At 40.9% G+C, this 15,862-nt stretch overlaps 1 protein-coding gene across 12 annotated transcripts in view; it reads left to right on the top strand.

The window, feature by feature from the left end:
- TRMT9B (tRNA methyltransferase 9B (putative)) overlaps window positions 1-2,019 on the top strand; it is a 107,504-nt gene extending 105,485 nt beyond the window's left edge. For all 12 annotated transcript variants that reach the window (XM_056490171.1, XM_056490170.1, XM_056490175.1 and 9 more), the window contains one exon: window positions 669-2,019. In XM_056490171.1, the coding sequence (XP_056346146.1) occupies window positions 669-1,708 (1,040 nt within the window). In that variant the 3' untranslated portion in view covers window positions 1,709-2,019. The remainder of the gene's footprint in view (window positions 1-668) is intronic.
- The last annotated feature ends 13,843 nt before the right edge of the window (window positions 2,020-15,862 follow it).

Genomic DNA, 15,862 nt, shown 5'->3' with positions numbered 1-15,862 from the left:
TTTGACATTATTTTTTGCTAGCATAATGTAATGTAAAAAAATAATAAAAAAAAAAGTCGAGACATGCAATATAGACATTCTTTTTTACAAAAATTAAATTTAATTTGACAAAATTAAAGCAGTGGTGAATATTTGTCTAAATTTTCCCACTAGATCTTTTGCAAGTGTGCTGATGTAAAAGTTCAAAGTATCTTTTTACTGATATTACATTTTGCTGTATTTGTTACATGTTGAAAAGATTTTCTGTTTTCACTAAGATAAGTCTGAAATTTGTGCCAAAAACTAAAGTCAACTTGATACTCCCTAACTCACCTAAAAGCCAGGCATTTAAGTGAAACCTTGCCACGTGTTATAATGTGTTGTGGGTTGTGCAGAGAAACAGAAATCTCCAGCCTATATGCCTGACTATTCTCAAATCTTGTTTTGGGATGAGATTAATTTCCTTCTTCCAGATTTTCCTATTTTTATCCATTGAACATAATCATAAAAGAGTGCATTCTGAGGTGAACTTCCATTGTGGTACCATAAATTCAGCACTGTTGCTGACTTGCAGCAAGTGATAATTTGGAATGAGGCAACTGAAATGATTGAACACGTGGAATAGGTTGAAGATGGAAATGCTTTGTCCTTACTAATATTCAATGCATAATACCTTTCTTTTTTCACAGTGATACATCATTTCTCAACTAAACAAAGAAGAATCAAAGCAATAAAGGAAATGGCAAGGATATTGACACCTGGAGGCCAAATAATGATTTATGTTTGGGCTATGGAACAAAAGAACCGTCGCTTTGAGAAACAAGATGTGTTTGTTCCGTGGAACAAGGCCTTGTGCTCACGCCATTTTTCAGAATCAAATCAATCTGGAGATAAGGGTGAGTTTATCCCTACTGCAAAAGGCCAAGACATACACCCTGCACAGCTTGTCATCTCTGAGTGCAGCTACCAAAACAATCTGCAGCCAGAAACTGATTCAAAACATTCCCGTACTATGGACCATTGCTTACCCAGGGCCTGCTGCATGAAGATTTCTGAGGAAGAGAACAGATTTTACAGTGCTCTAGGAAGATCTTTCCGCTCATGGTTTTCCTCCAGATCCCTGGATGAATCAGCTCTGAGAAAGCCAAGTGACAAAATGAAGCAGCTGAAACATGAAGGAGTGTGGGCAAACACTGCTGTGCCCATCCAGCACTCTCGACACTGCAGTTTGGATTTAGGGCACCACGGGGCACTGCTAAATGAACAAAGTTTAGATGACTATGATGATGTGTTTGTGGAAAGCCTGTCTCTCAAAAACCCACAGTGGTCCCCAGGCACAGGTGCACTGAAGGATTTGAGTGTGAATGGGGGACACCAAAGTGCAGTTCAGAGCAAGGGGGACAAAGCTGCGTTCGTGAATGGCCCAGTGGGAGACAGGGACTGCATCTGTGGCTGTAGTAAAGATGGTGCTGGTAAGTCTGATGCCAGCAAGTTTTTCAAAAGAACTTCAACAACTGACTCCACGGACTCAGCTTTGGATTCAGCAGTGTCTGTTGGGGACCAGACTGATGCCATGTTGGACCCAAAGGCCTTCATGCGTTATTACCACGTTTTTCGGGAAGGGGAGCTGTGTTCTCTGGTAGAAGAGAATGTGCCTGAGCTTCAGATAATTTCTTCCTGCTATGACCATGGGAACTGGTGCATTATTGCAGAGAGAAGAGGAACATAGCTATAAAGAGAACAAAGCAGAATCCAGTGACTGAGGATTTTAAGCTCTTCCTTGCATTGCTGTGATTGTGCAGTGTGACATGGAATTTGAATCTTGTAGTTGTCTGTCATTCATTTTTGAGTTATTATCTCTCAACTATTTAACTAGCTAATGCAAGGTCTGTATATAGGAATGTAAGTGGTAGACAATATTTATGTTTTGTTAAACTTTTATGAAGTTAAAACTGTAGAGTTTTATATTGCTGTTAGCAAATAAATGTGTTTTAAAATGTACTTTTCTATTGAGAAATAAACCTTTTTATAAAACAAGGATCAGGGCATCTTTTATGAGAAATATCCTATCAGTAAAAAGTCTAGTTTTGTTCTTTAGATGCCAGAAGTTTGTCATATTGCTCCCTATTCTTGAAGTCCTAGAAATGACACATAAACACTATGTCTAAAATTGTACTTGACTGTACACTGGTAGAGTGCATGCTGCAGATCTGGGGGCAAGCATGGTCCCAGTGCTCCTTAGCTGGGAGTAGATTTATTAATGGGCAAAAAACTGTCTACTAAATAAGCTCTGCATATACTGTCATTTGATGTTTGTATTTGGGAGCAAATGACAGCACAAATTTTGGACAGTGTTTTTTATTTTTGTTTTAAAAATAATTTAATTTGTTTCTCAGGTGCAGATGAAGTTTTATGTGTTAGCTCTCACAAATACTTTATCTTAATTTCCTTTGCTGTAGTTTTTCATTGGTTATGTGTATATAAAAATCAGAGGGATTTGTGAGAGTGTGAGTATTATTTAAAGTTCAAAAATATCAAATCCTTGAAATACATATATCTTTTGGACAAGCCTGGGAAGCTAAGATTAAATTAATAAAAATCCAGTGCATATGTGGTCAGCTGCCATATTTACTTTTCTTGTTCACAGACATGAGAATATATATTAATGGATAGACAGGAAGAGGATAAGCCCAGTTTGCACATAAAATACAAATTCTTGTCTTGTGAAGTTTGAATGAATATTTTGAGACCTAAGTGATAATAGCTTGTTTACACAACTTTCCTTTTCCCTCCAAGGCATACCATCACTATCCATCTGTCGTAGGTTGTAGCAGGATAAAAAGCACCTGCTTCAGAAGATCAGTAGTGGAACTGCCAACAGAAGCAGGGCTAGGAGAGGCTAATTGCCTCATTAGCACAGAGTTACTCCATTCCTGGGCTTAATTCATAGTCAGTGGTTGCAGTGCAGGGCACATCTTCAGCTGGTGTGATTTTGTGACCTTTAATGGAGCTGCACAGATTTCCCCCCCTCCAAGAAAAAAAGAACAAAAGGGGTTTCCTTTTGTTAGAGCAGTTTTAAAGAGCTGTATAATTAGGATGTCTGCCCTATTGTTGAGTGAGTAGCTTTGAATACCAGGCAATAGGAGTGAAATGCCAAGCTTTCCCAGTTTATGCTGCATGAGTTGGTGAATTTGGGATTGTTCAGTAGAAAGCCTTGTGGTGCAGAGTATTTTTGATGTAGCTTCCCAGCTGTTAATTGCCACATGGTAATGTATTATAGATTTATTTACTGGAGCAATGTCCTCAAGCAATCATTTTTGTTTTCCTCATAGCTTGGGATCCCTATACTTTATCCTTCCTGGGTCTGTACCACTGGCTCTCCCCACAGGCCTTTGAAAATAAAAGTGTGGCCAAAGAGCCATGCATTTGAGACTTCTGAAATAGCATCCCACTTTTATCTGAATGTTACTTTTAATACAGCCTGGGGCTGTGCCTTTCAGTTGCTGTGTCTGAGCCATACTTCAGAAAATGGGCAATATTCCCTGCCTCACTGGGTCCAGCTGCTCCTGGCTGAGGGGGCTGCACCTGCTGCATCCTGAGGCTCCAAATTTAGACAATTAGTGCCAAAGTACCCATATGGCAGAGCCAGCAAGGATATTGCTGAGCTCCCCATCTCTTTGCCATGTGGTTGTGTCAGACAGGGGAGGCCTGCCTCTTAATTGGGAATTTCTGGATGAGCTTGAGAATTTCAGAAGAGAAGTCAATTCTTTTCAGATAAAGTATGCCAGTGGATATTCAGCAATCCTGGAATTTGGGCTGCATTCAAGAAAAAGGTAGATTATTATCATCCTATATCCAATAACAAAACTTCACCCCTAAATGCCAGCATGCAGAAATTTTATTTCACACATATAAAAAATTTTATTAAGTTTTATTAATCTTAACTGACAGCTGGATTTAATTATTTGGGAGAAAGAACATCACAATTTTGTTATAGGAACTTCTACAGTCTGGCTGTGGCATGCTCGGTGTGTAGATAAATGGACTGATGAAATTTGGGGTAAACTGAGAAAGGAAATGTGTCTATTCTTTTTAGAATATAGGCTTCTTATCCCTGCAAGAGACTGAGTCTGTGCCAGGCTCCAGTTAAAACTTCTTTCTCTGTTTGAATAACAGCTGTCCCCTCAAAGCTGCTGAACTGCTTTGAACCACTTTTGTGTTTGTAGACTTTCCGTGCTTTATTTGGTTTGAGGTTCTTGCCTGGGGATGCTTTTTACAAATACTTCTTTCTGTAATGAATTTTCTCATGTTTTCAGTTGATGCTGAGTTTGGATTGTATTTTTATAAATTCCTGGGAGAAGGAGAGAAGGAGAGGGAAGGTTTGGTAAGCAGCTTTTTTTTTTCTTCCCCAAATATTCAGTTGCCCTCTGATGATGTATCATCACCATGTAATATAATTTTTATGGAATGGGGTCAGTCAGCTGAGGTTGTGACTGTGGAGTCTTCACAGCAAACCTTTGTTCTTGTAGGCAGTCTCCCATCTAGTAATGGAGGCTGCCTGGATCTGTAATAGCTTTATCATCTCATAATTCAGATTACCTCACTCAGAGCATGGTGAAGGTCTCTCTTGAGTGGTTTTTCTTTTGAGGAGGCCCACCTTAAGCTAAAGGTAATTTCCATCAGAATCCATGTGATCCCAGACAAAAATTTATGTGCTTAGAGAAGTGGACATACCACTAAAAATGAATGAATGAGTAAATAAAACCCAGCTGTCCTTCAATGCTTAAACTTTTGGCTATGTCAAGACTGAAAGGTCTGACTGTTACAAGGCAAAAAGGCAAATGTGTTTTTATATTGCTTGTCTGACAATTTGGCAATAATCTCATCTCAATTCTGCTGTTACAAAACTTGCTCCTAGCTTTAGTGGGCTTGGATTGCTCCTGAGGTGCTTATGTAGCACTAAGTGGCACATGGAGAAGTTTTGATGACATGAGTAAGATGCCCTGGTTTCTTACAAAATTAATTCAGGTGGAACTTCTGTGTATCATATTCTGCCCATTGCCTCTTGTCCTATTGCTTGGCACCACAACTGCAATAAACAATACATTGAACAGACTTTTTTTTTGCAGGACTAATACAGTTGATAAATGTTTCTATTAGAATTAATGTGTCATTTTTGTGGTACTAACAGTGGCTAATTTACTTTCTTCCAAGCTCATCGTGTAGGAATTTTAAAAGCACAGTTGAGAAATGAAAGCTAAGAACATTCTAGCAGACTTTTCTGGTACTTATTTTTATACAGGTAACTTATGAGCACAGTTCAAAATGCTGAGTGAAGAGTTGTGTATGTTCCACCAGCAAAATATTGCTGGTGAGCCTCTTGGGTAGGTTCTGAGTGGAAATAATAGCTCTGATGCTGCATCCTCTCTGCTGTGTCATGTGTCCATCAGACTGCATTCCTACCCCTGTTGGGCTGTATCAGTATTGACAGTGGTTAAATCTGCTGCACTACCTGCTTTCTTGCTCAGCACTTTTATGGGATTTGGGACTACTTCAGTACTCCAGCAAAATAAAGTGTGTCACTGCTAAATATATAAGGACTTGTATAAGCACTTATATAAATATAAAAGTGCTTCTCTCTTTTGTGAGTTCAGCATTTCTTACCCTTACAGCATATGAATCCTGGCAGTTAGCCATGATTTTATCTTCCAGTCTGCTGGTGAAAACCATGCTTAGGTACTGTAGTCAATTCTGTGTCCATACATGGAATCTATTCTTAAATATTCAACAGAAATAAATCCTCCTTGGTTAAAATACAATTTTCTCCAAAATTTGTGTGCTTTCACATTAGCTAATAAATATATTAACCCCTGAAAATCTGTGTCTTGGAAAGCTCTTAATGAATGTTAAATTTGAGAAGACTGTGTTAGTGCTGTTTCCTCAGTAAGTTAGACCACATGGACACAGTACAGAACAGGAAAGCAGAGTGATTTGCTGTGGACTGGAGAATCTCTGCCTTTGTACTGTTCAAGCTATCTCTACATCTTCCAAGAGCTTGGGGTGCTTGAGGACAGCAGATGCCTCTGCTAATTTTGTGGCAATTCAGTATCTGCACCTGCTTCTTCTCCCAGTGCTCAACAGAGATAAGTTTTCTTAAAAAGAGTGTGAATTGTCCTATTTTTAAAAAAAGCACACAACCAATTCCCCACCCAGCTCCCACTACCACTACTAAAAAAAACCTAGTAGGGGTATTTCAGAAATCATGCACATATCTAAGAAATAAAAATGTGGAGGGGGGGAAAGAAAAGGAAGACACTATGTGTGACATTCCTAGCTTTGAAAAGATTCCTGGATATAAATTCTCCATCCCCTTTAGCCTTGTTGACAAGGTGCTATGCTCTGCTTTGATAAGGGGTTTGTGGATAGGACAGTGGATGCAGGAACAGTGAGATGGTATAAGGTTGCCCTCTTCAGTTGTGATAAAGTAGGTTGACTTTGCAAAATGTTGTTTGTTGTTGCTTTTTGTACAGCATCTCAAATTCTTTTTTCTGAATGAAGAAAGTATTTCTTGTCATTTTGAAACTGTCACAAATAAAACAGACAAAATGTATAGCTGAAGACATCTCCTCTTATATGTGATAACAAAGAAATCTCTGTGTGTGCACAACCATTGAAATCTGATGCTCTTGCACAGGATAAAAATTAGTCATTTGTGAGAGGCATTTTGGTGAGGCAGTATCATGTTCTTCTCTGTGTCTCTTCTGCATGTTTGCAGAAGACACTATACTACCTGTCAGAATTACTGGGAATAAATTGACCCTTCACATCTCTGCTTCCTACCACAGAACTGACAGGATAGTCAGGTTTAATTCTGAACAAGGTGCTTCTTGTGAAAGGAGGAATTGCCCATTTGGGCAGAACAAATGCTGTAGTGCAGAGAAAGGACACATACTCCAGACAAGGTTAAACCTCTCTACTGAAAAAGAGAAAAGCAGAATGTTTGTGGTTTACTGGCCAAAGCTGTATTCCAATGTGTCCAAGAGAATGCAAGAGATGAGACTAAAAAAGAGATGAGATTAAAAAATTAATAGAAAGCAAGTTGCACACAGCATTTCCAGGCTGGTTTGAATTAATATTTTATTCCATGGTGTAGCCTGATGAAGGTCATTGCCTGTACTGAGCACTAGCAGCAGCTATCAACATCAATAACCATCAAAAGTCTCACTGCTTCTTGGGATCTGACTCTCTCCTCTTTACAAGGACTGGACTTCTAACATTGACTACTGGAGCATTAAAAATGTTTGTCCTAACTCCTGAGTAATAGGTTTAAAAATGAGCAGATACAAATATATCTTGGTATGCATATATTATATAAGTAATTATTTTTTTAATGCAGCCTGTTGTTTTTTTTTCCCCCTGCATGTGTTAAATGCTTTAGTTACATAACAATGCAATGGTAAGTAGCTCTTGGTGCAATTTCAGAAAGGGAAGCAAACAATTTGACAGTAAGGAAGAAAGGACTAAGGCATGACTACAACTGAGATGCCAGCCAGAGCATGTTTGTTTGGATGGAGGTAGTAGGAAAGAATGGGAAGGTGCTAGGAGAATCATATTAAAGAAAATGACAGAAAGTTGCTCAAGATTGTGAAACCTGACCTAATTCAGGGAAAAAATACCTCAAAATCTGATTAAAAATGTTCCATTGACTTTCCTGGTCTTTGCATTGGTTGTTCTCAGAAATGCCTGTTTACCCTGGGATTTTCCTGTCTGTGATTCAGAGGAGAAACAAAGATCCCTGGGAGGTTTAATTTATGTTTAAAATAGAGCAGTCAGTTTAATAATGGAACAAATGTCTGGCCAGAGTTTCACAGGAGTGTTTCCATAGTCCCTAAAAGAGTGAGCCACAGGCACACCCAACTATTTTTCTCCCTACCTGATATTCACAAGGAAATAAAAGTAAAAAAAAAAAAATAAATCTCAGCATGAAGGGCAGAGTGAGGCTGTGACATGTTCTCACCTGCTCCTTGAGCTGTGTATTCAAAGCACCAAAACTTTCCATGTTTATTTTTATTTGCCATGAAAAATACCTAAGGCATGTCTGGAGAGACCAAATTCTGAAGTGAAAGGAAACTTTTAAAACTTACCTGTGAAAACCAGTGATTCTGTACCTGAATTTGCTCTGAGTTACAGCCACTGATTTTTCTAGTGTTTGGGTCAACCTCCTAAATGGGAATTTTGCCACACAGAGTGGAAACCTGCTGTATGCACCCCAATGTGTCCTCAGGTGCAGCTTTGCCTTTCAGTTCTCCTAAGGACCTTACAGGAGATGTCATGTAGTGCTGTGCAAAGCAGCCTTTCAACTATGATCTGAATTTGTAATTGAGATATCTACGAAATATTAAACAAACCATCAGTTTTGAGCAGGTTAACCACCAGCAGGTATCAAAAAGCTCATGCTTAAGTGGATAAATAGAAAAAAACAGATTCAATACAGCAACTACATAAACAGTTTCAACATTCTTACATTGAACTTTGAAATAAAGAATAAGTCATGTGCAGTGGTAGCCATTTGGTGATAATAAATACAGAGATTTCAGGGGAGGGGAGGAAAGGGAAAGGGAAAGGAAAGGGAAAGGGAAAGGAAAGGGAAAGGAAAGATGTGAACACGAAATATAAGGCATTGTTTTTCTCATGTAAACCAGCCAAGAGTCTATTCAAAGGACCACAGGAACTTTCTAAATGTATTTTTTAATTGAGAAATAGAAAAATTTAAAAATAAGACCTGATCACCATATAATTGGACTGCAGAAGCTGCTATGGGACCATTAGTCTGGGATTTTTGTAGGAAAATTAGATTTTGGGTAACAGTGCCTTAAACAGACTTGGCTTATAAATAACTTTTCAGGACCTAGATGTATATTAAGGTCACTTCAGATCAAGTTATGTAATCACTATCAAACCTAGAATTCAGATATTCGGGTGTGAATTGCACTGATGGTAGTACCAAATTTTATTCTAAGCTACTTATTATATAATTTTTCATTGAAAAAAAACCAACAAACATCAGATTATCTTTCAGGACCCACATGCCACTCATTTGAGATAGAGGAACAAGGCAGAAGAATATGGAATATGGATCTGAGTGTTTAGATAACATACTTTGGAAAAGCACAGAGAGAGGCACTGGGAGGACAGAAGTGCTGTCCTAAGGGAGTGAATGCAAAAGCCCATTGCTACCAGGAAACTGTATTTGGAGATTTTTGCCTGCAAGAGTACCCCCCTGCTTAATTCTTCCCAGCTGGACCTTCTGAAGTGATTTCTCAGCAAGGCTGGCAAAGCACAGCATTGCACCAGTCACATCTCTGGGGAGCTCTGCAGGCAGCTCAGGTGGGTTTGGCATTTGTCTGGCATTGCAGAATCCCTTCCCAGGCTGAACTGAGACAAGAGTCTGAAACACCTATGAATCCTAATGAGACAGCAAAAGTGTCTTCACATTTTTGTTGTTAGATTAATGATCCTAAATGATGAACTTTTCTAATAAGGTCATTAGAAATAAAAATTTAGGAAAAAATGTACTTTTCAGTTTCTAAATATTTACACAGGAATTATTAATAAGGGAATCAATGATTCTGTTTTGGTAGAAAAAACAACTCCATAGGACTGTTAGTTTTGAGAATAAATTTATGTTTATGGGCTTCCAGAACGATGTGTTACTGATATCCTCAATGTTAGGAAGGGATGTACTTGGCCTGGTTTAATACCAGGTTCCTTCATTAACCAATGAACATGTATGTATTTAAAATAAATTCCTGTTGATTACCCTGTCTGTGCTTCTGTTGAATATTTGAATACACTAATGAAATAAAGATAAAACAAAAGTGATCCAATAATAATATTGTTTTATACAGCAATAGTAATGTGTACAAAGTTAATTTGAATGCTGTCTGAAGTGTTTCACTCTACTAAATAAGATGAAGAAAATCTTCAGCTTTCCACTAGGTGTCAGTCAATCTATTTATTTGTTTAAATAGGCTCTGCAGAAGAAATTTGAGAGCAAAAGGCTGATGCCAAGCTGCTGTAAAAATAGTTACATTTTTTGTGAATACCAAATGGAGGTATTTTTAAAGAATGAGACCAAATGGATGACTTTCTAATTTTAATTTTGCCTCTATTTTTTTTTTTTCATTGGCTTTACATTTTCCATTTAACAGCAGTCAAGAAAACTCCCACAAACTCCAACCATGATACTGCTCCAGGGAAGCAGAGGAGAAGGGAGGAAGAAAAGAAGCAGTCTGGCCTTGGCTATGGAGACTCTGCTTGGTTATTTCATGTTGGTCCTGAGCAGCAGCAGCAGGATTTGAACCTTTCAAGGGGAGGGTGCCCAAGACAGCAGAATGCAACAACTTTTGAGAAAGCTCCAAAGCATCAAGCCTTTGAACTGCCATTGTGCTAAAAGGAAATGGCACTTCTTCCAGTGCAAGGCATGATAAGGCCCTTGGGAAAGGTCTTGAGAGGGCAGGAATTGTGCAGGAACAACTGTGCAGCACAACTGTGCAGGAAGAGAGAAAAGATAGACACAGGGAGAGGATTGTGCCAATACAGATTTGAAGAGGGAAACCAGACATAAATTTGCTAGTGGTAGCCTTGAATAGCAATTGAAGTTTGCCAGCCTCTTCTTCTGCCAGGCCTGGCTGGACCAGAGCTGCTGTGGGAAGGCAGCACCCAAAGAACATACAGGAAAGGAAAGGATGGTGCAGAGCAAGACACTTGCCAGCTGGACAAAGTGAGCCAGATGCTGCTACTTAAAGAGGAAAGAAGGCAAGCATCTTCAGCCTGGCTTCATACAAACACAGAGCCCATGTCTTGTGTGTTCCTGTGTCCCAGCTGCAGCTTTCAGTGCAGTGCTTCACATACACACCTGCTCTGGACAGGCTGCACTCACAGGCTGTGGCTTCTGAGTCTACTGGCTCCTGGGTAGGCATGTGAAGCTGGATTGATAATCCCTGAGGCTCTGTAAAACCTTTCCTGAGAGCTGCAAGGGTCCCTCTCTACCCCAGCCAGGTAAGGACTGCAGGATACCTGTGGGAACAGTGATCTGAGATCAGACCAAGGGGCTGTGGTGCAGATGTCTGAGGTATCTGTTAAAAGAGAGCAGCACCTTTCTGACACCAATTCATTTTATATCCCTTGTCCACCAGAGAAAGAGCTAAAGACCAATGGTGCTTGTGTAAGATGAAGCTGTCACTGGAGGGATTGGTAAGCAGTGTCCATAGGGATGACAGGGGAGCAGGGCTCTCTCCAGTCTGCCCAGAGAGCTGGTTGCTTTTGCTTTGGGTCTGTGGCTGCTGTGATCTGGGAATTCAGAAACTTCCAGTGTAGAGTTTTATTGCCCAGCCTGTATTTTCTGCACTGACACCAGAGTGTCCTGTCATCTGTGTGGTATTTTTGCAAGTTTCTGCTCTTGTGTGCTGGGCTGCCTCATTTCTCTGCAGTGCAGTTTTCCCAGTCACCCAGCCATTAGCCCATTAATGTCATGGAAATGTTACTGAAATAATCTGGGAGAGGAATTATGAAATATTTTAACAGAGCTACACCCCGAAATCTAAAAACTATTTTACTGTGTTTATTATTGCATTGCTCTTCTTTGTGGCTTAAGTATTGGTTATGGTACAACACAGAGAGAGAACTGAATCTTTTCATGGGTCTGTTTGTGCAATTTTACAAGACACACAGAGTGGGCAGACTCAATGGCAGCTACAGAAATCCTTCAGGCTTCCTGGTTTGCTCTTCTTCCCTCTGAAATATCCAGAGCTGTATCCTACTTTGCATAACAAAAGATGAATGAGTCCACTGTGCCTGAGGTGGTTAGAGGAAAACCAGCACCACTCCATTCCATGTTCCTCCTGTCAGCTGGCAGAGCAGCCAGAAGCAGCCTGGGAGCCCAGGAGGCACTTGTGTCACCTGGAAGAAGCAGCAGCAAGGCTTTGCAGGAAGAACTGGGAGCCAGCTGTCCAATGTCTCTGTGCTGTCCTGCAGCAACCCTCTTCAGCCCTCCTCCTTCAGCTCAGCTTCCCTGCTTGGAGGATGAAAATAAAACCAGCTCATATCTTCACAATGTGCTTTCAAGCTCCAGCACAGCAGCCTCATGGTGTAACTCCAGGCACTTGAAAAAAATGTTAAAATTTTCTCATATTGCCTATGGTTAGAAGTAAAGGGTAAGTTTCTGTATTGGATCAGACATGGAAAGCATTCCAAAGTGATTTGGAAGGTGTGTACCAGTGCTTGCCAAGAAATATATTCAGGTACTCCTACTAATAACAGACCTACACTAACAATTCTTAAAGTCATGTATCTAATATAGGCTGTGCTTTGGAGGTCACTGGAATTGCCCTCTGCCATCCTTCCACTAAGCTGCAAGCCAAAAGGAGGCACTTTTTCCTGGCATGGTAAATTTGGGGGGTTTAGGACCTGAATGTTACCTGTGTCTTAGGGAAGGCACTTCCAGATGAGCTGGAGGCTGCAGCTTAGTGCTGCCTTTCCCTCCATCCCCCAGATATTTAACTAAGTTGTTTAGCTCTTGCATACTTTTAATTTAAGTCTCATCCTTTTCTTTCTTTAGCCTGATGAGTTTCAAATCCAGCTCATACAGATCTTCCAGCCAAAAGGTTCTTAGAACTTAATGTGTGCAGGGGTGTTGGTTTGTGACAGTGCAGGGCAGGGGGAAGGAGCCAAGTCCCAGGGTGAGCCAGGAGTGCCCATGGGAGACTTCACCACTGCCTTGCCATGAGTGCCTTGGCTGTAACAAACCTACAGGAGCCAAAACCCAACAACATGAGCTGATCCTGATAAAATTGCATGTCTACTCCAGACTGTCTTTGGTGCTGGAATCGGTGCTGCTATTACACTGTGTTCTCTCCCTGCTATTCACAAACATTTCTAGCTCAGCTGTGTTTTCCTCCCAGTTGGCAGAAGCCTTGGCTGTGAAGTGTGGGAATAAAATTTGGGATCTGCTGCAGCCAATTTTTATTTCACTGTTGAAATTCTCACCTCTGTGAAATCACTACAGAAAAATGTTTTTATTTATGATGCTGTATTTATTTTCTATTTCTATGACACGTACTTCAGAAATGCAAGAACCCTCCTTTGTTTTGCTGTGTGTATCCAGCTGGTTCCCAAGGAACAGTGTGGCTGTGTGCTCGTTTGGGGTGGAGGCATGGGGGAAGTGCTGGCTCCCAGCTCTGCCTCTCCATGTGTGCCTCTGCAGATACCTGTGTCCCTAAGAGGTCTCCAGGACAGTGCTTTCTCCTGCTGAGATGCTGGAATGGAAATACCTGCTGGCTGTTTTCCTTTGAGGCTGGTGCTCTGTCCTTGCACAGCACAGTTTTCCAATAGCTGATTTTCAGTGAAACTCTGAAATGTTGAGTAGCTGAAAGCCCATCATGAGCCTCTCACTGTAGGAACTATTGGCCACTGGACAGAATTCCTGATCCTTAATTACAGTGTCTGTGCAGATAATGATTGGCCTGGAGCCATAATCAGATATGAAAAGGCTCTGAAACAAATCTATAGGCCAAGTTCTATATTTATGTAAAGCCTTGACAATTGGGAAGGCATGCCAACACCAGTTATTAATGCCATCATATTTTTATCATGCAAACGTGGCTGTGTAGTCAGTGATGATCAGGATTTCTGGATCTGGCATTGCAGCCACACACAGAAGTTATTTCAGCATTTGAGGGTGAGTTTCACACTGACAGTTCTGTAGTGAAAGGAACTTACTATACTTGAGGAAACCAAGAAAGAAGCAGCTTTTCTCAGATTTTTTTTGGAACAACTGCACTGACTTGGAGACTGTAATTCCCTGAGGAAGCTATGTTCAGCTATAAATATCCCCTGAGCCAGCTCAGTGGGTTTATCTGGACTGGGGCTAATTTATAGGCATTGCATTGGACTCTTAGAGGGGGCATGTTTCTTATACTCTGTAGAGTAGTGGTAGGTAACAATGGCCAAGGGAAAGCCTGAGATACCTCTTAATAAAAAGTTTCCTCCATCACTATTCTGAATGTGAACCTCTCAGCCATTCCAGAGAGAACACCTAGGGGACAACTGGCATCTTGAGGCAGAGTTTGCCTGCAGGGAAAGCAGAAGATGAAACAAGATGCTTCTCTGTCACAGTATGTGTCTGGTGCCAAATAGTAAATTTTCTCAGAAGTTAAACCTAAGTAAAGCTGCCCATGATAGCCACCCCCACTCCTGTGATGCTGGGTAGCAGGAGGAGAGACCTGCTAGTGGTAGATGTGCTTTTAGCAGGAGCCAGGCACCTGCCCCACCTGCAGGCAAGCTTGCTACACCAGGAGGGAGGGGAGCAGGGCAGTGAAGCAAATTGTGGAATTGGGCTGTGTAGATATCAGTCTGAATAAAGAAAGTTAAAAATATTGCAGTGAGAAGAATGCTACATGTACCTGTTTAAAAAGCCTGATGAGGAGATCAGTATTGTCACGTTCTTCTGAGGTCACTGCATGACCTTGAGGAAATTGATAGGTGACTACCCAAAGCACAGGATGAGGCAATTTGGAAAGAGTTACCACAATGGAGAGTGCCATCCATGGAGCAATAGGCTTGGCTTATTCATGTTTGCCAAGAAAGAAAGTAGGTTTTCCACCCATCACAGCTGCATCACAGGAAACATGGCAGCCAAAGAGATGAATGAAAGCCAAATTAATTTTTACTAGGCCTAGAAATACCATGTTGAATAGTGGCTGGTTCTTCCTTGGGAAGCATCCATGTCTGAATCTCAAACACTTGGATAAATGTTATCAGAGGCAGCAGCTCCAGGGAGAGGCTGTGCTCTCACAGTTTGGTCTCTGTCCTGATGAAAAGTGACTGGTGCAATTCTTGCCACCAGAAGCAATACAGATTGAGGTAGCTGATTTCCCTGAAGGCACCAACTTTAGCCACAATTTGCAGTGACTTCTTTTCCAGGCTGGCAGAAGAGTGTGTTCAGCCAGTTCAATGCCAGAGTGGGTCTCAGCTCACCAGGAGCAGGTGGGTTGTGGTATAGGACACGTGAGAAGCTAAAGATTTCTTGCTCTTGGACAAAAATAGTCAAATATCTTAAAACAGATCAAGGTCTGATCAAGCTCTCCTGTTATCCCAGCCAGGGAATCTTTTAGACAGCCCCTCCTCTTATGTAAACACTTGCAGTTTAGGGGAAAGGCTGAGTGTTCAGAGCTGGAGCTCCCCAAGAGGGTGGTGACAGCCCCTTGCCTTGGAGCATTGCTAAACAAGATGCAATCTATAAGCACCTGGTCTGAGCTGTGCATATGCCTGTGAGAGGTTTTGGATCAGATCAGGGCAGGCAAAGGGAGAAGGAAATGAGAGACCAGGATCTGAGCCTGACCTGTCTGCAGTGCTGGGCCTGGCAGGATGGAGAAAATGTCACAGGCAGGCAAAACACACGAGCAGTGTGGAACTGATTGTAAAAGAGAGCTTGCAGGGTTTGAGAGGAGGTTTGCAGAGCAGAAAATGTCCATAGAGAAAAGAGAAGGATTGCAGCAGCAGTGAGTGATCTCAGAAGCTGCTGTTGCTCAGCCTCAACTTTTCCTGCAGTGTTCAACAGAGAGAAACCAGAATATTTTATCTGATTGGGATGCATTTGGGGGTTGTTGGTGCTTTTGTGAAGTGTGACTCTTTAAATCACATAGAGTATGCTTGTTTAATAATCAAGATAGAGAAGGAAATCAGTGTTTTTCAGCTGCTCCCTAGGAAATGTATCCTTACAGAGGGAATCTCCTAGGCTATTCTCTGTTTCATGGCTTGAAACAACTGCAAACTATATATATATATATATATATATATATATACTCTTATCCCAGTCTATGAT

The sequence above is a fragment of the Oenanthe melanoleuca genome, chromosome 4 (genome assembly GCF_029582105.1).
Source record: "Oenanthe melanoleuca isolate GR-GAL-2019-014 chromosome 4, OMel1.0, whole genome shotgun sequence".
Classification (NCBI taxonomy): domain Eukaryota; kingdom Metazoa; phylum Chordata; class Aves; order Passeriformes; family Muscicapidae; genus Oenanthe; species Oenanthe melanoleuca.
Note: the sequence above shows the minus strand (reverse complement) of the source record. Positions and strands in the feature narration are given on the sequence as shown.